This window comes from Coptis chinensis, chromosome 5 (genome assembly GCF_015680905.1).
Source record: "Coptis chinensis isolate HL-2020 chromosome 5, ASM1568090v1, whole genome shotgun sequence".
Classification (NCBI taxonomy): domain Eukaryota; kingdom Viridiplantae; phylum Streptophyta; class Magnoliopsida; order Ranunculales; family Ranunculaceae; genus Coptis; species Coptis chinensis.
In genome coordinates this window covers 92,217,518-92,242,283 of record NC_141460.1, presented here as the reverse complement: position 1 = coordinate 92,242,283, position 24,766 = coordinate 92,217,518, and the positions used below count along the sequence as shown (strand labels likewise).

Genomic DNA, 24,766 nt, shown 5'->3' with positions numbered 1-24,766 from the left:
GAAGATCTACCGTATCGGGGGTTTCCCTTTTAAATGGTTTTACACTCACGTATTGGTAACACCCGACACGCTTTTTATGAGCCAACAGTGGCTATGGCTCTAGACCTTCCGCCTCTTTAGCCAGATCTCCCCATTCAATACATGATAGAGAATGACCTTAATGACTATTCTAGGGAAGATTTTGCTGCCCGGTATGGCGATGGCCTTGCCCACGTCAAAGAACGTGCCGAAGCTGGCCGATGGCCGGAATTCACTATTCCACTAGCCAGTATGACCACGAATGTTGGAATTGCCATGCTATTTATTCTTCTCAACATCATGGGGATTGGCATTTTTCCACCGCATCAAAATCAAGCATAAGACATTCCATGCATTGGCCCAAAGAACATACCACCTTGACATTCTGAACTAGTAATTGAGAATCTTAAAAAAGCTTCGGTCTTTTTGACAACACTATATCACCCCTCGCCAGTTCAAAGATGTAGGATAGTGAGGGCGTACTTCCTCGAAGTTCGCGGCCACCTTCGAGACCGGGTAAAGGTCGAACTCTATGTGTCCAACAAACAAGATAATTCGTTCTTTTATGCGATTTCGACATGGACCGCGCAAAGGTATCTTAAGAAAGTTCGTTCTTTCCCTGATGATGATAAAATGATAGCTCATCTAGACAATGCAAAGAAGAGGAAGTGGAGTGAAGTCTGGAAAGCTATGATAGATTGGCGGGATGCAAAGGAATGACATTTCTATAGGGACGAGGCAAGGAGGGACTATCCCCCAGTTCAAGGATGGGGCAATGTGAGTTGATGCATGTACATATTTGTTTTACGTTTTGATATGAAATAAATAAATAACCTAACAAGATTGTGCTACTCTAACGGTATGCTTCTACTTTTATGATGTATAATATATAGTGTGTTACAATAAATTTACGTGGAAGATGTCGACTTTATTTTTGCTCAAAGCCTCTCGTGTATACTCTTTCTTCCTCTTTACACTTTGAGGACACGATTAATGTCGACCGTTTGGGGGTGGTGAGAACCTTTTGCAAAAATTAGGCATGCATAGTTGTATATAGTTTACTTAATGTCTAAATAAATGTATTTAGTGACAAATTCTCGTTTCTCTTTCTATGATGAAAAATATTTAGAAATCTCACCCTAGCATCAAAATTATGACTTGTTCTTAGAAACTTAATTTAATAATTATGCAATAGTTTTACATCTTTTCATGAGCATTCATGCACTACTATCATTAAATGTATCTGTGATGAAGTTTAAGGACCCAAGGTTAGACAATTTAGTTTCCATATCTTGTAAGAATCTAACCAAAAGCCTCAAAATGTATGATATATGAGTAATGACACTGAGGAGTAGTTCTTCCGAATAGAGAAGTTTACACGTCTACTTACTTGATCACTACCCAAATCCTAGGCGAGAATTTAGGCCTTCTTTGGATCGATATAGCCAAAAATTCACACCTGTAAAAAAAATTTATTGCTAGTCGCCCCACTGAACCTTTTATTAATCCTTTCTACTTCACCAAAAAAAATCATTACCCATCTAGTAACCACAAATAAATAAGCTTACCTAGATGATGAGTATGAGAAATAGGATGAAGTGCAGAAAAATGAAGAGAAAAACCTTGTCACAAATCAAATTCAGTTACCTGTTTCACAAAAAAAAAAAAAAAAAAAAAAAAAAAAAAAAAAATATATATATATATATATATATATATATAAATATGTTTCCAAAAATCAAAAGAAATGTCAAGGTTAGAATTCCCCCCAAAAAAAATCAAATCAAAAGGGAATACAAATGCTTGAAAAATCCAAGTATGGAAACCCATGTGTTAGAAGGAGGAAAGAAAATAAGGATTCTCTAAGTATAAATATCTCAAGACCTTATTCTCTCATACTTATCATTTTGAACTTTCCATTCCATTTTCTTCTACACTATCACCTAAGCCCCCATAACACCTAATAAAGACCTCTAGCTCGATTAGGAATATGATAGTGTGATAATAAGTAGTAGTTGTGACTTCTCGACCTCGGCCTCCTCTAACCGCCATTAAGTATGTGAGGAAACATGTGCCCACCGCGACAATGGAGATAGCAAAGCTTGAGTGGAAAAATAAGAGAGAAATTGTGTTTCGACACATACACCGTGAGAACCTAATTAAGACGCTTATCCAAAGGATCCGTAAACGGCCCTCCACCGTACATTTCATTATTAGATTATTGCATGCATACTCATACATAGATGTTTCAATTATTGTATGTATATTAACTTGAATTTGAAAGACAAATCCTTGTTTCCCCTGCTAGTGAGATGTCTAGATACACGATTAATTAAGGAAACAAGCCTTTGTTCTTGAAATCATTGTAGTATAAAATGAAGTTTGTGAGTATCTTCTCTGGAAAACTTTCACGAGGCTACAACTCGTCCATTAGGGAATTCCTAGTGGTTCAAGGCCTTGTTGCATACGGTCAATGCAACCGCACTCTGCGAAATGAGATTTAGCTTATGACAACACATTTTTGACCACTTATCATTTTAATGTCTCTTCTTTGCTTGAGGACAAGCAAAGTCTTTGTTTTTGGTGGTGGTGTGATAAGCACCCAAAACTGTAATATTAAACCCCGAGACATAGCATTTTGGTCGATTATGTGTTTAATAATCATGTAATAATTATATTTTACGCACTTTTGCGGGATTCGAAATTAAAATAAATATAGTGATAAAACATGCATCATCGAAATGGAATACTGGGAATAATTGAAGTTTCCCACTTCGACCCCGTGAAGCCTAACAAAGCCCGACTAAAGCCGAAGTTTCCAAAAGAACAAAACCGGTCTGAAACGGGTCCACATATAAAGAAGCGACAAACTTTCGTAGCTCAAATCGGATAAATCTAGATGCCGACGCGTTGGCTAGTGAAGTCGCCAAGTACGAATATCTGGGAATATTTGGAGTTTCCCACTCAATCCCCCCGTGAAGCCCAACAAAGTCCGACTAGAGCCGAAGTTTCCAAAAGAACAAAACCAAAGGCAGAAAGGGTCCACATATAAAGAAGCGACAAACTTTGAAGCTCAAATTGGATAAATCTAGATGCCGACGTTGGCTAGTGAAGCTGCCATAGCGACGAGCAACAAACTCAAATGAAGGACAAAAAGTCGTAAAAACACCAAAATCGGCGCAGCCACTGGACAAACTAGGTGGATCCACTCTGCGGGCCCAGAAAGCATGATGAGTCAGCATAGGCAGGTGGCAAAGGATGGTTTCAATTTGATACCACGGCAAGAGAGAAGACGCACTAAATTCAAACCGGTGGTTTGAATTGAAATGAGCTAACAAACAAAACCTTACATCTGCAAAAAGACAAAAAATTAAAACAGATCAAAACAAAACTTTGATTCTCAAAGTTTTGAAGAAATCAATTAGCTACCAAACAAAACTCAATTAAATGGGTCTTCAGTCTCCAGCCTATATATATGAGGGGGTCGCCTTCATTATTACCCCTTCAACATATTAATGCTTTAGCTTCCGCTTAGTTAGATTTTTTCTTCAGTACTTACATTTTGTCATTTCCATTCCAGCAGCTTAAATACTGTAAGTTATTTTACCCTTAATAACAGTCATTTCTTTTCTAGTTTAATTTACGTCTTGCATTTTATTTACTTAATGTATACAAAGAAGTTTTATTATTCCTTCTATGACCAAGAGCTAATCCCCGTGGGAGGGTTATCTTTACTTCGTGTGAAAATCCGGATTGACTCATTAATATTCTAGAATTACTACTTAGGAATTAGGCATAGAATTGACATCCGGTCCCAAAATGATGGTGACTGCATACAAAGTTGGAATCACTTGATGCTCCAGGACAATCGCGTAATCTAAAATGTCTTCGCTAGCGACTTCTGTGTCGATGACTCTCCAATTCGTCTAGCTGATATGAAATCGAGCCAGGAGCTGAAATAATATACCATAGATGAGGTATTATTGAAACTCCTTATGCTAGTGAAATGCGACCTAGAGATGTGGGCATGCGCTAGGGATCAATACTCGGCGCCGTCTCCAAAACGAGAGGCGAAGTAGAGATGTAGTGACTTGGTAATATAAACCTGTTAAAAATGATTCTTGCATGAGCATGATTAACTCTCTCCCTGTTTCTCTATTTTTGTTTACCTACATATAATCGCCGTAGTAATTTACATTATTTGCATTACCGTTAATTTAATTAAAACCAACTAAAAAGAAACCTAAAAATCCTACTCACCAAAAGTTGTAATTCTAGTTGTGAACCTATCCGAGCCCTAAGGTTTGGACGATCCATTACTCGACCTATCCTACCAAACCCACGTGAGTAAGGTAACTTGACTAAAATGTACGACTATACGGATGTTGGAATTTGGACTTTGGACTTGGGTCTTTGGACTTCGGATTTTGGACTGTAGACCTCGGACTTAAGAAAATAAGTAACTGAAAACCAATAAACCTGTATAAAGAGCGTTTTATCAATAGTCATTGGAGCCCAGAATCTCCAGATCAATGTTGTCCTTGTATAGAAGTGCCATACCTCCACTTTTGCCATTTGCTTCTACCACAAACGAGTTAGGATACTTGAGAGAGCATTGGAGTTGTTTAATTTTCCTATTGCATGCCTTTGTTTCCACCAAGAACAAAACATCCGGATTGTGTGCACGGATGAGACCCTTTAGTGTTTGAACAACCGAGGAGGAGCCCATTCCCCGGCAATTCCAGGCTATCATTAATTACCGGTGGGTGACTGTTGGGGGACAACCACCATAAACCCACTTTTTTCTTGTAAATCATATGAAAGTTTCCCATAACTTGCCAAGCTTCCTTCCCCTGATGCAATCTCATACACTACATTACTTCTTGCTCTTGAATCAAAACCTCTAGTCTTTATGAATCGTAGCCCCACCAAACCTTGTTGTTCGGGTTTCTAGAAATTGGACTACCCTCCAGAAATCGCACACTTGGCTCAATTTGTGCAAGAGGTCGAGCTATAATAATCTCAGAGTTCTCTGCTTCATTTCTAGTGTCATGCTCAACTTGTTGTCCATTCAATTTGGTTCTTCATTGTAAATTACCATCCGGTGTCCGCTTTCTAAATTCAACGCTTGACCTCTTTTGGGATCATTTGTCCTCTTCCCACCTTTGCCCGAACGAAGCTTTCACTACTTGTGCTCTCCTTACTTGATTGTTCTATAGCACTTTTGTTTCTTCTCTCGTTCTCTATCTGCTTGAAATCTTTCACTTTTTGCCATAGCTTGAGCTTTTCTTCGTTCACTATCAATCTTCCAAGTATTCATTTGGGAACTATTGCTTTGAAACCTTCTTAATAGAATATGGCCTCGAAGAGTTTTTACCGAACCAACAAATCTATATTCTCTCTCGGCTAAACTGGGTTTCTTGAGATATCTTGGTTTTGGTTTCTTGAGATCGAGGGGAATAGATCAGATCAGGTCCCAAAAACCACGAGCTCAAACCTAGTGCTTACACGTCCAAAAAAGCGACAAAAGGAATGTGTATCTAGGAAGAGAACATTTCTCCAGAAAAAGAAGGTAGAGTTTAAAGATGCTAGAGAAAGTAGAGAAATTAATGAGATGGTTGAAACGCTTAATGAAACTAGCTATCCATCCACCTCATCTGATATTAATACAATGCTCAACCAAAATCTTTCACCGATCCAAGTTTTTCTGAAAAGGAAGCAGTGTGAGGAAGGGTGGGGGATCTACTTTAAGGAAGGAATAATGCATAGGCAAGGAAAAAAGAACAAGGGTATGAATAGGGATGAAGAAAAAGAGGAACCGTTGTTCATTATGGGATCAAAGGGTGAAAGAAGAAGCTCTCGGGTGGCCAAACATAAAAGTACAGACGCGAAGAAAAATGCCTCAGCTTTAAGGCAAAAAGGCAAGAGCTTGGTCCCAAAAGGAGCTCAAACTGGTGAAATACGAAGCGATCCTTGGATTGTAGAGACTAGAGAGAGCCAGAAGAGAGTGTGAAGCAACCAACACCTCTTGCTTGGGATGATTCACAGATGAAAAGAAATCAGAAGGAAATGAGTATTGTTGTCTCAAACCATGAGAGCATTAAGGGCTCTGCTGAGTGTGTGGTGGCTGATACGACTCAATCACCCACACAAATATGATCGTAGCTTGGAATTGTCGGGGAGCAGGTTCATCCTTGACGGTTCAACATCTAATGGACCTAATCTGGCAGCATCAGCCGGATGTCATTTGTTTGTCTGAAGTTAATTAAAGTTAAGGAGAAAAGAATTCTAGATGTAGCAAAACAACTGAAGTTTGAGGAAGTTTTCTGTGTACCTGTTGTGGGACTAAGAGGTGGGCTTGCTATGCTTTGGAAGTCTGGTGTGAATCTGGAGATCATCGGAGTAACAAATAATCAGGTGACGGGTAAGTTTGTTGATTATCATGCATTTGTACCATGGTTTTTTTCTTTAGTATATGGTGAACCTATTAGTAGTAATAGGCATAAAGTCTGGAAGGAAATCAGAGAGCTTGCTCCTTATATTCCCGATCCGTGGCTTCTTTTTGGTGATTTTAATGCTATAACTAGTTAAGATGAGAAGGTTGGAGGTAATAGATGTTTCAATAAAAGTATGCTGGAGTTCAATGCCCTGATTAATGATCTAGGGTTGTTTGATTTGGGCTACTTTGGACCTAAATTCACATGGTCTAATAACAGACAACCCAAAGATCATGTGTTGGAGCGGCTTGATAGAGCCCTAGCTACTACATCTTGGTTAGAACTATTTCCTAATATGCATGTTAAGAATCATGTTCTTTTGCAGCCTCGATCATCTGTCCTTGCTTATTAATCTTAATAAAGGTTGTAAATCTCCTAATAAACCGCTTTAGATTTTATGAGATGTGGTTAAAGGATCCTACTTGTAAGCCTCGATAGGCGATGCTTGGGAACCTCACAACAATGGGGAACATGACATTACTGCTATTGCTAAGTTGGCTAGAACTAGAAATAAGTTAAGAAATTGGAATAAAGAACATTTTGGTAATGTGTTTAGAAACATTAGAAACGTTCAAAGATGAGGAAGTCGCCTCATCTAGCAATTTTACTAAAGAGACCTATCTTAAATCTCTTAATTCAAATCCCTTTTGAATGAATGGATGGATAAAGAGGGAAGCATGTGGAGACAAAAGTCAACCATCCATTGGATGAGGGATGGAGGTCAGAACACAAAGTTTTTCCACTTGTCTACCATTTATAGAAGAAAGAAGAATCAAATTGATAAGATTAAAGATGGTTTTGGTAATTGGCAAGCTGGTAGGTTCAATGTTGGTAAAACTATGAATGCTTATTTCAATGAGATATTTTTAGTACTGATGATCCTAATACTTGTCCTGAGATTCTTGATATGTTTGAACCTTGCATTAGTGATAGAGAGAATAGTTTGTTAACTGATATTCCTTCTACTGATGATATTTGGGCTGTTGTGAAAAACATGGGAAGTTTAAAAGCTCCTGGACCTGATGGGTTTCAGGGCATTTTCTTCCAATCTTGCTGGGACATTGTTGGTGAGGCTGTGGTTGGGTGTGTGCAACATTTCTTTCAAAATGGGATTCTTCATCCTAAATTGAATAAAACTTTTATTACTCTTATCCTTAAAATCACCAACCCTGACCACATATTCAAGTTTAGACCCATCAGCCTTTCTAATTTCATTTATAAAATTATCTCAAAAGTTATGGCCAACAGGTTGAAACAATATCTACACAAGATAGTTTCTCCTTTCCAAGGGGCTTTTGTTAAGGGTAGGAGTATTGGAGATAATGTTGGCCTGGCTAGTGAAGTCTTTCACAGGATGTCTAAGATGGAAAAACAAAAACAAGGATGGCTAGCTTTGAAAGTAGATATGGCTAAGGCCTATGATAGGATTGAATGAAAGTTTTTGGATCAGATTTTTGAGAAGCCAGGGTTTTCTAGGAGGACTCTGATAAATAATTGTCTCTCTATAGTTTCCTTTAGAGTTATGTTAAATGGTTCACCTATTGAACATATTTTCCCTCAAAGGGGGTTGAGACAAGGGGATCCTCTCTCCCCCTGTTTGTTCAATATTGTTTCTGAGGCCTTATCAAGGTTAATTGCAAAGAATGAAAATAATGGTGAGATCAATGGCATCAAGATTAGGAGGAAATCACCTTCAATAAGTCACCTCCTTTATGCTGATGACTTGATATTGTTTTGTAATGCTTCTCTCACAGAAGCTGGGAATCTCAAAAACATTTTGAACAAATATTGTGAGGCTTCAGGCCAGAGGATCAATTATGATAAATCAAGTGTTTATTGCAGTAACAATGTGCATGATAAACATAAGAAGCTTCTCAAGAGGTTTCTGAGAGTTAGACCCTTCCACCCTAATGAGAAGTACTTGGGGGGTGCCTATTATCCTCTCAAGTAAGAAATGTGATGATTTTGACTACTTGGTTGACAGAATTCATACCAAGATCAAAGGCTGGAGAGCAAAAGTGCTATCTCAAGCTGGTCGAGTTGTTCTTATAAAGGTTGTAGCCCAAGATACACCTTTGTATACACTATTCCTGCCACTTGTGCTAAGATAGACAAAGTGTGCAGGGACTTTTTCTGGAATGGGACTGATGAGAAATCCAATATGCATACCATCAGGTAGGACAAGTTGTGCTTAGCCAAGGCTATGGGGGGTCTTGGATTTAGGAAAACAGAGGATATGAATAAAGCTTTATTAGCCAAACATGGTTGGAGGCTATATCATGACCTTGATTCTCTTTGGACAAGATCCTTCAAGTTTATTTATTAGAAATGATGGCCACCTGATGGTGCAAGGCATTATCCTAGAAATTCTTCTTATTTCTAGAAGGGTATTGCCAAATCCATGGACTTGATAGATAAAGGCTCTATCTGGAGCATTGGAGATGGCAAAAAAGTGCAAGTTTTCCATGATCCATGGATTACCATACAGGGAAAGCCTGCTACCCTAAGTGATTATGCCTATACAAGACCTAATAATCACTTAATGAAAGTAGCAGAGCTGAGACATGCAAATGGTTTTGATTGGAATATGGAGTTGATTAATGAGTTGTTTCCTAACCTTCTTGCCCAGGCTATAAATGATATCATCATTAGGCCTGGGAACATGAAAGACAAACTTACTTGGTTTAATTCTAAGAAAGGGTTGTTTTCTGTGAAGGAAGCCTATAGATGCCTGAAAGATGATCAGGCGTTGGATCATTGTGCTGGGTCTAGTTTCAGTTTACTTACAATAAAAAGAATTTGGAAACTAGATCTTGCTGCAAATTGGTAACTATTCATTTGGAAAATGTATTCTGGTGGTTTGGCAACTGGGGATACCTTGAGAAACAAAAAGTTGAACATTGATCTTTCTTGTCCTTTTTGTTATAAGCAAGTAGAGGATGGCCTCCACCTCTTTTTCTTATGTGAATGGACAAGGAGTGTTTGGTTTGCTTCATGTCTCTCTTATAGGACTGATGCTCATGATCATTGGAATTTAAAAGATTGGTTGAATGAGATATTCAACTGGTGCTTCAGCCCAATTAAGGAAGTGGCTGATAAGGGGGTGTTTGCGTGTATCCTATTACACCAAATATGGACACTCGTGAACTTAGTGAAATTTGAGCAAGGCAAACCCGACAGGAAGGATCGCTGAAAAAGACTACTAGTCTATGGATAAAGTGCTTGGAGTCTTTCAGGAAGGAAACAACAACAGAACAAGGAGTAACTCACAACTCAATGAGCTCTACTAGAAACTATGCAACTGGGGGGTAACCTAAGTACTAGCTAGTAGAAGTAAAGCTAGTAGTAGTAGCATCAACTCTAGTTCTGGTGGTATAAATAATGTATATGCTTATGTATGCTTTGAAGTCGCATTTGACAGTCTCTACAGACAAGGGGCAAAGCAGGTGCAATCTTTGGAATCATGAAGGAGAAATTGCAAGAGCAGCTCATAGAAGATTAAAGCTAGAGATGTGGAAGAGGCAGAGCTCAAAGCTTCTGAAGTTGCAGTAATACTCATAAGGAGAATGGGAGTGAGACAAGTGGAAGTCAGAGGAGATAATCAAGCTGTTATGAATGCACTAGCAGAGTCCACTTCAAGCTTAAGTTGGCACCAATCCAGTCTTAGAGATTTTGTTATAGATTGTGTTTCAGGATTAGTTTCATGTAACTTTTTTTGGATTAAGAGAGATAACAACACTCAGGCGCATCAACTTGCTAAGTGGGCTACAAACCACTTGGAGGAGCTCATCCCATCATTTGTCAAGAGTGTAATGGTCCTATTATATCTATTGAATAAATGAAGGGCTGTCAAGTATCGGAAAAAATAAAATAAACGAGTTACCATATTTATTTCCTTTTTTTTTTGGGTAATTTCTCTTTCTATTTTTGGTTTAATTAGTCATAAAATCAAAAATTGATTTGTATTTGATTGTTTGGTATTATTTATTCTATAATGGTTTATCTCAAAATTATTTATGTTAGAATGAATTTTAATTAAAAACATAATTATTTATACTAATAATTGTTGCGAAACGGCCCCTAAAGGTAAATTTATGTACTTTAAGTTTGAAATTCCTGGCTAAACATAATTTATCCTAGTAGAAATGGTATACATGTTTATTTTGGTTTACAAAGCAATTATTTAGTTTCCATATCATTCTAAAATTAATTGAGATAATAATACCAAATTTCCACTTTAAATTCAGGGGAGAAGTCAGAATGTTTTCCTTACTGCTAAAAATCACTATACATCACATTAAATTCTATATTTCTAGTTTTGCAAATATTTCATAATTTTTATTTCTCCATTTTTTCAATAAAATTTTTCTATATTTAGTATCACAAATATTACATGTAAATACTAATTTAGTTGGAGATACCATGAATTTCAAAACTTGTCAAAATAGCCTACAAATCTTTCTAAGAAAACATTCTATTTACCATGAAATATATATATTTGATTTGAGACATTCCAAAATCGGCTCATAATACCTAATTAGAAAATGTCAGGAGCGCTATAAATTCAGGGCAATGGGAAGGTAATTTGCTCATCTGAAAATATTTAGAGTTTGCAAAATTAAGAGAGTGTTGTTTGTAAAAATTAAGAAAATATCGATGGAAGGAAAAGCTGTAAGAGCACTAGTGGTGATGTTTATTTTTGTGCTTTGTATGTTTGCACAACAAACTTATGCGGTCTCCCCAAACAGCTATGAGGAAGCAGTCTCCCCAAATAACTATGATGAATGCTATGCTAATTGCACGAAGAAGTGCAACTCTGGTAACACTCCAGGATGTCAAATTAAATGTGCAGTAAAGTGCTTCTGGGACGACATATAATATAATTGCAACTTGAGTCGTGCATAATTATCAAGCACGTACTCCTGGTAACACATTCTAAACTCTCTTCATTCTTTTATTATTAATAGTTGCCTTTATGAACCCAAAAAAGTATGCTTATGGAACTTGGTTTTGTGGTGGAATGTAGGTGAAGAGGTTATGGAAGTTGTGTTAATTAATTCATCCTATGACGACGACATTTGCTCAATTGTTATAAGCATCATAATAAGTGGCTTGTTGAATTATGCGTTCATGTGAAGAATATTTTTTCTTCATTTTGTAAACACTTATTCTTTAAAAGCATTGATAATAAATTGAGCATATTTCTTATTATACCCAACATGAATCCTCATGGGAAATACATGTGCCAGTTTTTTTTTGTTGATACTATTACTTAATTACAAAGGCGCGAGGGAGGGGCTCATTTTTTTCCTTTTCTTTTTTATCCTAAAAAAAGGCCCCACAAATCTAACTATATGTGTCACTCATAGGAATATATGCAAAGAGTCCGGCTATGCAGTAATTGGGTATTGGGATCCCATCTCAGTAACTGTGTAAAATCAAACACCACGTGTCTAAATAGCTAACCCGAGTTGTCGTCCGTTTTCTTTTCATTTTTCAACTTTTTCCTTTTCTAAAAATAAAACATAAAAAACTAATGAAACAAAAAACCTATTTCTTCTTCATTCCTTTTACAAAATGTCACTATTTTTTTTTCCTAAAAACCATGATAAAATGAGAGTCATATTTTTTTTCCAAAACCGTGACAAATATTTCCTCAATAGTTATGCTTTTAGCCACTTAAAACCTACAACTACTTGAAAACCGTCACAAAAGGGTAGGGTGTGTTTAGGATGGTTTTGTTGAACCAATTATAAGTTAGCCTTGGAACAATCATGAAAGATTACGTATTTAATACAGTTGTGCCAAAACCGTCATAACCGATCTACATCTTTTCGTAAAAATTGATATTTCACAATGATTTTATCTTTTGAATCTGCACACGTAAACACGGACCACACCTTACATGAAAGAAAATTCACTGTACTAAAAAACTCATTCATCCAATACAATAATTCATTCATGACGTTTCATTCATAGTAAAAATATTTAGGAACAGCAGTAAATTTTTTTTCTTCCTTACACAAGTATTAAATGGCAATACTGTCAAATATTGGTGCCAAATCATGTACTGGAATCGCACAAGAACACAAACCATCTACTTGCTCAAATTCAGACCTCCTAGCAATACAAGTTCATACAAGACTGTTGCCTAAGTAGCACCAGCAATTCCCTTGCCCTGCTTTAATTCCACTGAATCATTTTATATAAACTCAAGCTCCTTATTTCTTGCCCTCCAAGATGTATCCGCCAGCTCTACCAAACTGGCTAGGCCGGGTGAAAGACCAAATCAATAAACTACCACCTCCAAAATGCTCTTCGACGTAATAATGAAGTTTATGATCCTCCTGAAGCTTCCCGAGTTTGCTTATCACATGCTTGCGCTTGCTTCTTAATCTCTTCTGCAGTAACATGACCTTAATGACATAAGAGAGACCATCAGATTTAAATAATTCGGTTAGGAAATTTGGACGTAGAAAATCACAAACATTTTGTTCCATTATATTAGCCACCTATATATGCATCAGCTTATTTTGTCCAGGGAAATATCATAATACCACGTATTTAAGAGATCAACAATTCAAGATGCCTGACTAGATTTGAACTCTTGGAGTTGGAAAATAATTTTCCCAGATTGCTCAACATATATCTGATGCATCCTCACACACAATCTGTTTTCTTTATACATCATTAGCCATTTCGCGCTTCTCCTTCACGTACACCTCATTTGAGATACCAACATACACCAAGAGAAAGAGAAACACCAAGATTTTCTCATCTTTAATTTTCCAAATGATAGATGAGGACAAAAAATAAGAATGGATCAAAAGACAAATTTGAAACAGTAATAAGGATTTCTTGTAATTTCCTACCTTTGCTCTACAAACAAATTGTATACAGTGTGGCTTCAATTCAAACCACAACCACCATTTAGACCTACATGACACAACATAGTTAACTATCAACAAAAAGAAAAAGATCGAGTAGAAAGTTTCAGTATGAACAACCCATGTTTCAGAAAGCAAAACTCTTGATCTAGATATCCAAATGCAATAAAACATGGTTTGGTAGAAAAAACTCATAATACTAACATGTATTTATGCGTAGGAAGTTCAAACCCAAATCTAATTCTAACTGTCTAAAATTCAGCTCTGAAGAAGTTTAGCGCTGCTGCCCTGGGCAGACATCAGCACAAGCTTAATGCATTTCAACTACACTTGTAGCCTAATAAATATATTCCGAGTTTCAACTAAATTAAAAATCAGATCCCAAATTAGCTAATCTAATGAATGTCCTTAGTTCAACAACCCATAACAGTTCAAGCTGATTGAACTCAAATTTTAAGCTCCAATATATAGCTAACCCACTCGAAAATTCTTCCAACTAAAATGAACATCGACACTATAACGACAAAGTTTATCCTTCCCCTACTACAACTCCAGCAATCAACCATCAACACCCCCTTTTTCTTCTTTTGTTTAAGTTTTATTTTTATATTTATTTTTTACTTCGATGGGTACGTGTGTGAATATGTAGGCGAGACTAAAGTGTGACCAGCTCCTACTTACTCCTAGTAGGAGGTGCCAGGGCCGGCTCTGGGCCTATGCTGTCTAAGCCCTTGCATAGGGCCCCCAAATTAAACCGAAACTAAAGGCCCCATTAAACTATACAAAACCCACTATGGTATTAAAACCCCAAACAATAATCCAGAAAAAGTAAACAAATAGGCCCCATATTGCGGACTTTGCATTGGGCCTTTGGAAACTTAGGGCCGGCCCTGGGAGGTGCCTACCCCATGTTCAAAGTAACCATGCAATATTGTAATGGGGTCTCATGCATGCAACTAAATGGGCCAACGTCTAGTAGCAATTGGTTATCAATTAAGTTAGAATATAGTGTTCCAAAGTGAAACTAGATAAATATTTACTAAGTAAATATAGAAAATTTAGTGAGGGATTTGCATGTGATTCTACAACCCACATGTACAAATTTCAATAGTTAAGGTGAACGAACCAATAAACATGGTTGCACTAAAGTTAGTCACCATTTCAGCTAGGATATGTCTCATAACCATAGCTAGTAAATTCGTGGACGGCAAAAGTTCGATACGTCAATTATTCGCCTAAGATTCGAAATTTTCAACAATAATACTTTTAAATATTCGGTCCAATAAAACGCTAACGGTAAAAATACGATATACGTGTTTTAAACGGGTATAATACGAATATATTTCTTTAAAATTTGGCTATATATTTTACATTTAAAATTTTGATATATAAGTATATAACCGTTTTTATTTTATTTTTACAATTTTATTCATGAAAAAATAATACAAATGTCATTTTATTCGCCAAACCTTATAATTCGTGAATAATTCGGCAATTATAAGCCCGACCCAACCAATTCGCGAATTAAACCGTATCATTCAAAAATTCGCCGAATTATTCGTTTTATTCGCCAAACCTTATAATTCGCGAATAATTCGTGAATAATTCGGCGAATTACTAGCTATGCTCATAACTCAGATAATACTCTCATCGAGCTTCTAAAATAAAATATTCTTAATTTTTTCATCAATACCAATTGTTTATTCTTTGAAGGACTACCTGTTTAAAGAAGCCATATACCAGTGTGTGTCTTGCACAAATCTTCCTTGCAGCTTCGTTCTACACAAGTGAAAATAACCTGAAAATTTGTCAGTTTCAAAACAAGAAATCAGGAAACAGAATGCAAGAGTACGAGCGAGATTATGTTTAGCCATGCATGGTTTAAGGTGTTTAAAGGGATTAATCTGACAACTTTCTTCAGCGAGAACAAAAAATTGAATGACGTAGAATAGAACAGAACATACATATTCACCTTCAATTATTCATTGTTATACCAAGTTGAAACTACTAGGAATGCATTAAAACAAGACATCGAATTAATCCATCCAACATCCATTGTTGTCAGTATCTTTTTTATCGCCCTGCTCATATAACCAATTCAAACAAATGCCGCCATATTAATAACACTTCAGAAATGTAATGAAACGGAGGCTTCACAAAAAAATTGTCTACAAAATAAAATTAGGAAAGAAAGAGTTTTCAGAAATACCAAAGGCTAACAACTACCGGGTTCAAATAAAAACCTTGGACAATTTAAAACCGAGTGATTTTTTGCTCCGAGCGATATTGCTCCAAGGGCTCCAAGCGGACTCTAGAACCAACCACCTGTCAGTAAAATCAGAAAGCCAGCTAGGCAAAAACGAGTGATTTTTTGCTCCCAATGTTGGTTCCTCCAAGCGCTCCAAGGAAATTATCAGCCACACACGTTTCATTTTTTCCACAAAAAAAAAGGTAGTTACACATGCACAAAATCCTCAAAATTCCCAATTTTATTAGTTTGTCCCTCATAAGTCATAACTAATAATTAAAAATGAAATAGAAAGGAAAACAAAACAAAACAAAAAATAGGAATCAAAATATGAAAAACACAATGGATGCATTAAGAACAAGCTAACAAGAAGATGATATTATTATTATTAACACATTTTTGCAGGAAGAAGATGAAGAAGAAATACACACGTTTGTTGGTTTATTCCACTTTTCATTTTCTTTATTTCTTATTTTTATTTCTTTTATGAAGGACAAACTAGTAAAATTGGAAATTTTGAGGATTTTAACTTCCCTCTTTTTGCGGAAAAGATGAGACGTGTAGGACTCAAAATCTCCTTGGAGCGCTTGGAGGAACCAACGCTGGGAGCAAAAAATCACTCGGCAAAAACCATGGAAAATCTTGACTTCTTATATTACCCTTATAAAATACAAAATGAAAAAGAGATAACGTACGGTGCTGGGTTTCCCACTCCCCCTTGTTATTTCATCGAGAGGAAAATCAACAATGTTCTAGCCATAGCCCATAGTTTTGAGCAACACTACAAATTTTGATTTAGTTAGAAATACAAGTAGCCTTTCATTAATCACTGTTATTAGTAGTAGTTGAAATAAGATCGAAATTTTGGAATGGTTATCAGTGGTAGCCTTTCATTACCACCGATTTCAAAACCGGAATCACGTACTCAGCGGAGAAGACAAGGAGAAATTTCATTTTGTTTTGATATAAGGTAAAGGGCAAATTAGGAAGTCAAAAATAAAGTCAGTTACTGCTGGGCTGGTTTTCAAATGATGTTGCACAGGTGGTTGGCTGTAGAGTCCCCTGGGAGGCCTTGGAGCAGCAATATTGCTAGGAGCAAAAAATCACTCTTTAAAACCTGGTCTTTTGCTTTTGGTAACTGTGTATAGTAGTGTAGTGGACAGGTGGACTCGTGTCCCGAGAAAAAATAATTTTGGTAGTTATCTACTGAATCTTATTGTAACCGTTTATCTAAAAACAGTGACTTAAAAGTCGCCCCACCCATTTGTATTCAGTAATGCTTTACTGACTGTATGAACTTAACCTTACTAGCAACTCGATGTTAAACAAAACTTGCCAAAAAGTGTAAACATGATGTTGTTCCAAAACCAAAACGATTATTGTAAACAAACACTCTAATTCTATTGTACAACACCAGCCTGTAGAATAGAAAAACATAATAAAGGAATGTGGAGTTCCAATTTCCAGCAATAAAATCCACCATTTTCTAAGAGAAATTAAGACCAATCTACAAATCAATAATAAAAACTAATTGATGAAGAAGATAGATGATACCTGTTGGTAAATGCCAGATTCAGGCATTTTTACTCCAACGAAAAAAGCCCTGTGAATTTGGAAAGTGTTCTGAAAATTTTCGGGTTATTTAGACTTTGGTCCTACTATTAATAGCGAAATTAGGCTTTGGTCCTACTTTTCAAATTTATTAGGCTTTGGTCATACTTTGTTTCTTGATTGTGAGTCAATATAGTTGACCCTGGTCAAGTTGTTTGTTATTTCAAAATGGCCAAAATACCCCTCTTTGTGCATGTCACGTGCTTTTATGTTGACGTATTCGGTTCGCCACGTGTTGATATAGGGTGTGGTTACAGAGAACTAAAATATCGGACCGTCAATTTGTTGTTGTGCACATTTCGAGGAGAACTAAAACACAAGTTGGATAAACTTAGATTTAAGTATATAAAACAAAGTCATATTTTAGGAATTAAATCTACTGAACTTCACAAAATTAGAGTTTAGTCCTACCCCCATTACAATTTAAAAGTTTGTTAGGTTGAAAACTACCTCATTTGAAACAAAAGTTCTTACAGGAGCTCCACTCTCCGAAAGAATGAGTCTTACGGGCCAAAAGCCATTAAATCCAATAACCCCAAAAAATGTCGCAAAACCACATCATTTTTGGCTTCTCACTATGTAGCTCTAAGCATTCGGTGTTTTTCCAAATATCCCGTGGGGACTTCATTCTATTCTTGTAAACTATAAAAGTTGGTGGACTTTATAATGACTTGATACCGAAACCCAAATCAATTACTTTAACATCTCCACCATCTAATTTTGAAGATTCATCTAGAAGAATGACTAGAGCACGCTCGATCATCGATCTTGAGAATCTAATTTAGTTCGTGACACTCAATGAGTTTTTAGAAAATCTTGGAAGAGCCAGATTTGGAGTTGAATTCGAGGTTTCAACTGTTTTCTAGCTCTAGGTTAGATGAATTAGTGGAGGAGGAGGAGGAGTGTTTGGGTGGTGGTGGAATTGGGTTTAATGGTGGTGGTAAATATAATGGTGGAGATGGAGTTGGTGATGGGTTTTATGGATTTTCAGATTCTAATGAGAATGGAAATCCCACTGATTCTTATTATCAGAAAATGATTCAATCAAATCCTGGAAATAGTCTTATTCTTGGAAATTACGTGAAATTCTTAAAAGATGTATAACTAATAAACCCATTCCTTAATTTTGTTAAATGTTGATAAAATAATTGTTTATTTGTTGTGATCTGATTAAAACTATTTTTTTTTCTCGTGACAAGCACACTGAAGGGCAATGTTGTCATTTTGAAAATACAAACAGATTGAAGCAGATTGACTAGGGTCAACTATATTGACTCACAGTCAACAAACAGATGTAGGACCAAAGCCTAATAAATTTGAAAAGTATGACCAAAGCCTAATTTCGCTATTAATAATATGACCAAAGTCTAAATAACCCAAAATTTTCAGATGGTGTTACAGATCAGATCATATCACTTGATAACTCGAAGCCTGTGAATACGATGAGGGTCTGAGTAGACCACATGCCAACATGGAGGAGACCTCCATAGACTCATCCTTGTAACTTTAAAGCCCTAAAAGAAAAAGGATATAGCATATTATTGAATAAAAAATAGTAACCATGTAACTGGAAGATAGAATGTGATGATAGCTTCCGCATCAACTAAAAATCAAAATAGGGAGTATAAAATTGCATACAAATTAATTTTAACCACATGACTCAATAAAAATAGGCTGCTTGGCACTTGCTTGAACTGTAAGATTGAAAAAGAGATAATAAAAAGGTGTTTGCCAATTTCTCTTGCATTTATAGTGTTGTAGGATTAGGCACCGTAAGGATGTTCTTAACAGCGAGGAAATTGGTAAGTACATATGAATAGACATATTATTTGCACAAAATCTCATCCCACACGACCATCTCTAACATGCATGCTAATATTCTTTTAGATGTTAAATGAAGATCAATGCCAGATCATTCATATAAAAAAATTCTAATGTGAGTAAAGTTTGATTGTTTTTTATTTGGACGCTTTAGATAGTTTATTTTCCCAATTTCACAAATAGTAGAGGTTGTAACTTCTCCGACTGTTATTAAGTTGATATTCTTGATGAGAGTACATCATCACAACTAAGAGCTTTGAAATCAATATCATGTAGTCAATGATCAAGTTAAAACCACTTGTGGTAGGCAAACAAATAACTTTAAAATCATTGTTGAGAACGTATGTATTATAATCATATTATGCAGCCTTAGGTCATACCTGGGCAATTAGGTTTCCAAACTTAATATAAATAGATAAGTCTCACATCGAGAGTATTGTACTTTTCGTTAACAGATACTTTTCACTACCAAAGCAATCAAGACCTACATGTATAAAACCACCATCACTAAAACCACACAAAGACAATCCTACACCCCTCTAAAACCACAAATCAATTCACCAACAGCCCTAAAACAAAAGCCATAATGACACCATAGATTTGTTGGAAGAAAATAACGGAGTCGAGAGAAATACATTATTCTTCAGAACGTACAAAAAGGCAGATGATAAAGAGACCTAATTTCTGTTAGCTTTTTCATAAAGTACATCTAGACTTTCTGAAAGTAAGCTATGAATGGTATAGCCAAACAAAGTTTCTCTACGTATATACATTGGGAGTCTACAAAGGTGAATTTTCGAGTCCATCTAAACAGGCAAATATTTCATATTCTTACCGACATGTGAAAGTATAAGATAATATCATATCAGCACTAAATTAAGTACCAAAAGACTAAAAGAAAGGACTTTAAAAACAAACATCGCCAACTTTGAACAAAACCTATAATATAATATGTGAAACTAAGAAAAATCAGTCGCAGCTCACAGTACTACTGTAATAGATTGGCATCATTTTCATTCAGTAGTCACTACAATAAAAGGGGTTTTTTGCAGCGCACTTTTTTGCAATGCCAAAAAATTGTTGCTACAAATCACCAATTGCAACGCCTCTAGGGGCTGCTAAAATTTCACCGTGTTATGAGTTTGAATTTATCAATTGCAACACCTCGTGCATGGCAACTAGTGTAATTAAATTTTTAGAAAAAAATAAATGCAATTTTTTTTATTGGGACTTTATCAATTAGGACTCCACTTTCGCTGCTAATGTTACAGCTTATAATTTACCGCGCCTTCTTCGTTGTTACAAGGTTGTACCAATCTAAAAGGGGTATTTGGTATATCCTTTATTATGACGAGAATGGTGTTGCTCTTGGGCATTCTTAAGAGCGGGGTATTTTCATTTTTTGGCGCTCGAACAAAAAACTAAAAATTGAAAAACCGTAAACACTTTCTTTTCTCAAACTTTTGCTCCAACCACCAAAGCAACAAAATTGACCACGCTTTATTTCTCTCTCTCTTTTTGCAGTGAGTAAGTTTTTTTTCTATCTCTTTTTTCGCTTGAGAAGCTTCAAATTGTGGATGTATTGCAAAGCCTAATTTTGGTTTTAGGTTTCCTTCAAAGCTTTGACTTTTGGGTTGAGCTTCAAAAAATTTCAGGTTGCCTTAATTATCTTTGGCTCTTAATTTGAATAAGTCAACATACTTTGAGTACACCAAGGATATTTCAAATTCATCCCATCAAACTCCTTTCTACAAAAAAGTTTAAAACTCAATAACTTCCTAAAAACATGAAAAGCAGATCTACCCAGCAGACAGTGAACACCAACATTTCACCAAAGATCTCCGACTTCTACAAAGGATGTGTGGTCACAAACCCTCAATCAAAGAGACCAAATCCCATGTCATCGCGACACCTCTCCCTCTTCAACCTTCTCTTCTTTCTTTGATTCAAGAAATAGGAGGTCTTTGTGGCACCACCATCGGCTACAAAGAATAGCAGCCACCACCACCACCGGTAGGAACTGAAGCCAACTTTTCCCTTCCGGATGCAATCACCTCTCATATGTCCTTGCCCTTGACTTGCGATAGGAGAAGCTCAATCTTATCATCATCAGCATCAGCCCCAACGGAGGCAAGAATAGTCTTGATGTGATCAGCAGAAGGTTTGTTGTTTCCACCCAACAATGCAAGCAAATATGTGGCGACCACCTTCATTGTCTTTTTTTTCTCTCCTCTCAAAACAAGCTTTTCTCATTTTTGGCTCTTAATTAATTTATCAGGTTAGATGCTGAAATTTCTACTAGAGGAAAAAAGTTTGATGCTTTAATTTTTCAGGTTCATATTCTTCTCATTTGTAATTGTTTGATTGTAGATGGTTTTGATTCTTTCCCAAATGGTGTTGTTTTGATGTTCCTTTGTTTTTCCCCCTCGTTACGATGTTCCTTTGTTTCCCCTTTTAGTAAAACATAGCTTTTGTTAGTGGAAAATTTGTTGTTATGGGCCATTTTAGTGGAAAATTTTCCTTGATTAAGTGTTGTCAATTAAAGTAATTAGATCTTACTTCCAAAGTTCTATGTTCCATAGTTGCTATTAAATTTGCTCCCGACTTATACAGCTCAACCTCTTTTCTTTACCATTTTTGCACAGAAGTAGGATTTGAACTTTTTTTTCTTTACCATGTATTGTATACAAACCTTTAAGTTAATAAATACATTAATGGAATGTTTGTGCCATTTGTTTGGTGGAATTTGTTTCACCTTGTTGTAGTTGTAATCAAGTGTTCCCTCACTTCTATGAACTATGAAAAATATCACTAGACTGTGTCCAGACCTTTGAGTGTGTACTTGTTAATCTTTAGAATAGGAAAAATATCACTAGATTGTGTCTAGACCTTTGAGTGTACTTTTTAATCTTTAGAATAGATAAAATTCAGTCTCGTTGTTCCTTAAATTTTTGTGTGGCTGTACTATAAGTTATGGGTTGATAGTTACATTATGAGATATTCTACTGGGTAAATGTTTGGGTTGATAGTTACATTGCCTTATCGGTAGTTCATTTTGTTACGTGGATGTAGTGGTTGGATTGGTGTTAAAGTTCTAAATTGTACGTAGGTTAGTTTATACTTGACATGGGGTAGGTTGCTTTTATACTAAAGTTCTATGTACGTACAGTAGTTGTAACCTGGAATGTTTTAAACACACAAATGATGTTTGCTTCATTTTAAATGCTAACACAGCCAAAGCCAGCACTACTCTAGATCTTCTTTTGGCTAGTTTTAGAACTTGCCTCAACATTTAATTTAGACTATTCGTGTTTTGGTGGTTCCCATGTTGTGTTGCTGTGGACTTTTGGTTTTCTGATTTCTTTCCCCATGTTTATGTCAGTAAATAGTTCTAGTAAAAACTAAACTTATAGGTGAGTAGTTCAATCTTCATTTTCTGATGGTAGAAACTAGTGTTAAACTTATAGCTAGGTGAGTATAAGCCCTAGTCCCAGTTACATTTTCTGATTTGACCTTTTTTTTTTGTTGACTTGACTGAGGAAGAACTGCAGAGTTTCTCCAAACCTGATGAGGTAGGTTTGTCTTATTAGTTCTAGTGTGTTTTGCTTTAGTGGACGAGCTCCTAATCCTTATAGTAAAATTATAGGTGATGATATTCTTCATTGCACGTAAATGGAGTACCAGTTACGTATGTTGTTGATGCTTGAGATCCATATAGAGATCAAATGGAGGGTCGTGATCAGTGATCATCAGAACCGAAAAGCTATACATCCCTATACCGCTTCTTCTTATGTTGTAAAATATATTTCCATCTCTGTAATGCCTACTCTCTTGTATTTCATAATAAATCAGGTCGTACATAGATAGAAATGACCATTCTGTGGCGAGAGTCAACTTCGCTCAATCTCATTCAGGTTCCCATTTCTTTTTACTCACAATTCTGCCCTCATTACTTTCTTTCTCACTATGTTTTAATTCACAGCTGTGGAAAAGATTTAGGGGAGATGGCAAGCCTCCAGCACATTTAGGTTGTTTTATAGCTTGCCCTGATATATATTTTATTTAATGCTAGATAGGAGATGAAACATTTATAATTGCGGCACTGATGGCAATGCGCCATCCCAAGTCAATCGTACTATCTGGTGCCCTTTCCGCATTAGTTGTGATGATGGTAAGATTTTTGTGGTCTAGGATTCCTTCCACTGATTTGAGAGAATTTCACGTTTAGACTTTTTGTTCTTGTGAAAAAGGTACTATCCACTGGACTTGGTAGAATTATGCCAAATTTGATATCAAGGAAACACACAAATAGTGTTTTCTACAGTAACAATTTATCTTTATACTAAAAATAATTTTTCTCTATAGGCTTACTCTTATTAAAATTCCATGTCATTTTAAGCTTCTTGTTGTTGGAGTTTCTTTTACTCATTGGTTCACAAATTTCTCATTCAAGTAGGCGTGTTTTAGTACTTGTATTGGGTAATGCTTCAACAGTATATTCTCAGAAACTAATTAAGATTAGCATCTTGTAAACTTATGTTAGTCGTTAATGCGGTAAAATCAACCAGTATATGTGTTTACTCGTACCCGCGTACATGCGTGCTCTTACTACATAATTGTGTATGGGATGTAAATGTATGTAATGTGTTTCTATAAAACACGAGTGAAACTCCACTCTAGTATGTAATGACACTGGACAAGTTTAGTTCAACTTCTGGTTTGTGTGTGTAATACCCATCAGTTTTAAGGAAATGGTATGCCTGATCATCCACACCCCACTCTTGTTTTACGGGAAACCTTCCCAAGTTGAGTACTTTAGATTTATATGTTTCTAGCAGTGCAAGTACATCAATGTAACTATAATGCTCAAATAATTGCCTTAGTCCTTTGGTGTAAGTATTTCTTGAGACAGGATGGGTAGCCTATGGCTGTTGGCATGTGTACCCACCTTCACTGAATATATTATCTGTTATTTACTTATTTATCTTATCTTGGTTTACACTACAATTCTTTATGCATTCTTTGGGTTGAGGCTGCTTTATATTGCATGGAGATCAGATTCAAAGGCGTCACAGAAAAAGGAAATGGAAGAAGTAAGTTTTCTTTTATTTTTCTTTCTTTTGCACTTTCATGTATTCGGATGTACTTGTACTTCTGCTTCTGACAAGCTTAAACAAGTATCTCTCTCTTCTTGTCTGTGTTTTTTACTCATTACTTTAATAGTAAGATGGTAGGAACTTCTTAATATTTAGCTGAGGAAGTTAAGATTCTTGATAGTCTTATCCCCTAAGGTTGCAACTGGTAACTGTTAAGGTTTTGAAGGACAAAATTCACCTCTTAGCCCTTGGATGTCAAATTATAATGGATAGTCTGCTACTCTAATCAAGTAACATATTATACTAATACGCTAGGTTATAATACCTTTCATCTACCTATATTACTCAATAATTCTATTAGCTACATTAATTGAAGATACATAATACTTAAGGTTCACTGGAGATGATCTAGTGCTTATGAACTGCCTTATTATTTATTGCAGGTGGAAGAGAAACTAGAGACACAAAGAAGGGAAAACAGCTAGCATCTCGTCCCTATATAGGTTAAATATGACAACCACCTTTCTCTTGAGCCACCATTATTATACTAGAACAATTAGATATATTACGGATAAATTGCTTTATTAAAAT

At 36.0% G+C, this 24,766-nt stretch overlaps 1 protein-coding gene, 1 long non-coding RNA gene and 1 pseudogene across 3 annotated transcripts; 1 reads left to right on the top strand and 2 right to left on the bottom strand.

Annotated features, from left to right (window-relative positions):
• Nucleotides 1–7,171: 7,171 nt before the first annotated feature.
• On the top strand, nucleotides 7,172–7,947 carry LOC147500099 (uncharacterized). The gene is made up of 3 exons (XM_086563600.1): nucleotides 7,172–7,320; nucleotides 7,440–7,595; nucleotides 7,761–7,947. Exons 1-3 carry the CDS (start codon nucleotides 7,172–7,174, stop codon nucleotides 7,945–7,947), a joined length of 492 nt encoding a protein of 163 aa, XP_086419726.1.
• Nucleotides 7,948–12,456: 4,509 nt separating this feature from the next.
• LOC147500098 (uncharacterized) lies at nucleotides 12,457–17,282 on the bottom strand. 2 transcript variants are annotated; one of them, XR_015196196.1, is made up of 4 exons: nucleotides 17,202–17,282; nucleotides 15,119–15,197; nucleotides 13,385–13,448; nucleotides 12,457–12,928 (listed from the first exon to the last, which is right to left on the bottom strand). It is a non-coding gene; the product is annotated as an uncharacterized LOC147500098 (long non-coding RNA). The 2 variants fall into 2 exon arrangements; XR_015196197.1 differs by lacking the exon at nucleotides 17,202–17,282 and adding an exon at nucleotides 15,372–15,674.
• A 3,672-nt stretch (nucleotides 17,283–20,954) lies between these two features.
• LOC147500097 (large ribosomal subunit protein P2-like) lies at nucleotides 20,955–21,322 on the bottom strand (annotated as a pseudogene).
• Between the last annotated feature and the right edge of the window lie 3,444 nt (nucleotides 21,323–24,766).

Coding starts and splice junctions, on each gene's coding strand:
- LOC147500099 (XM_086563600.1), top strand. CDS start 7,172: ATGGATAAAGAGGGAAGCATGTGGAGACAAAAGTCAACCATCCATTGG. Junction 7,321..7,439: donor AAAGATGGTTTTGGTAATTG/GCAAGCTGGTAG, acceptor ACCTTGCATTAG/TGATAGAGAGAATAGTTTGT. Junction 7,596..7,760: donor GTTGGTGAGGCTGTGGTTGG/GTGTGTGCAACA, acceptor TATGGCCAACAG/GTTGAAACAATATCTACACA.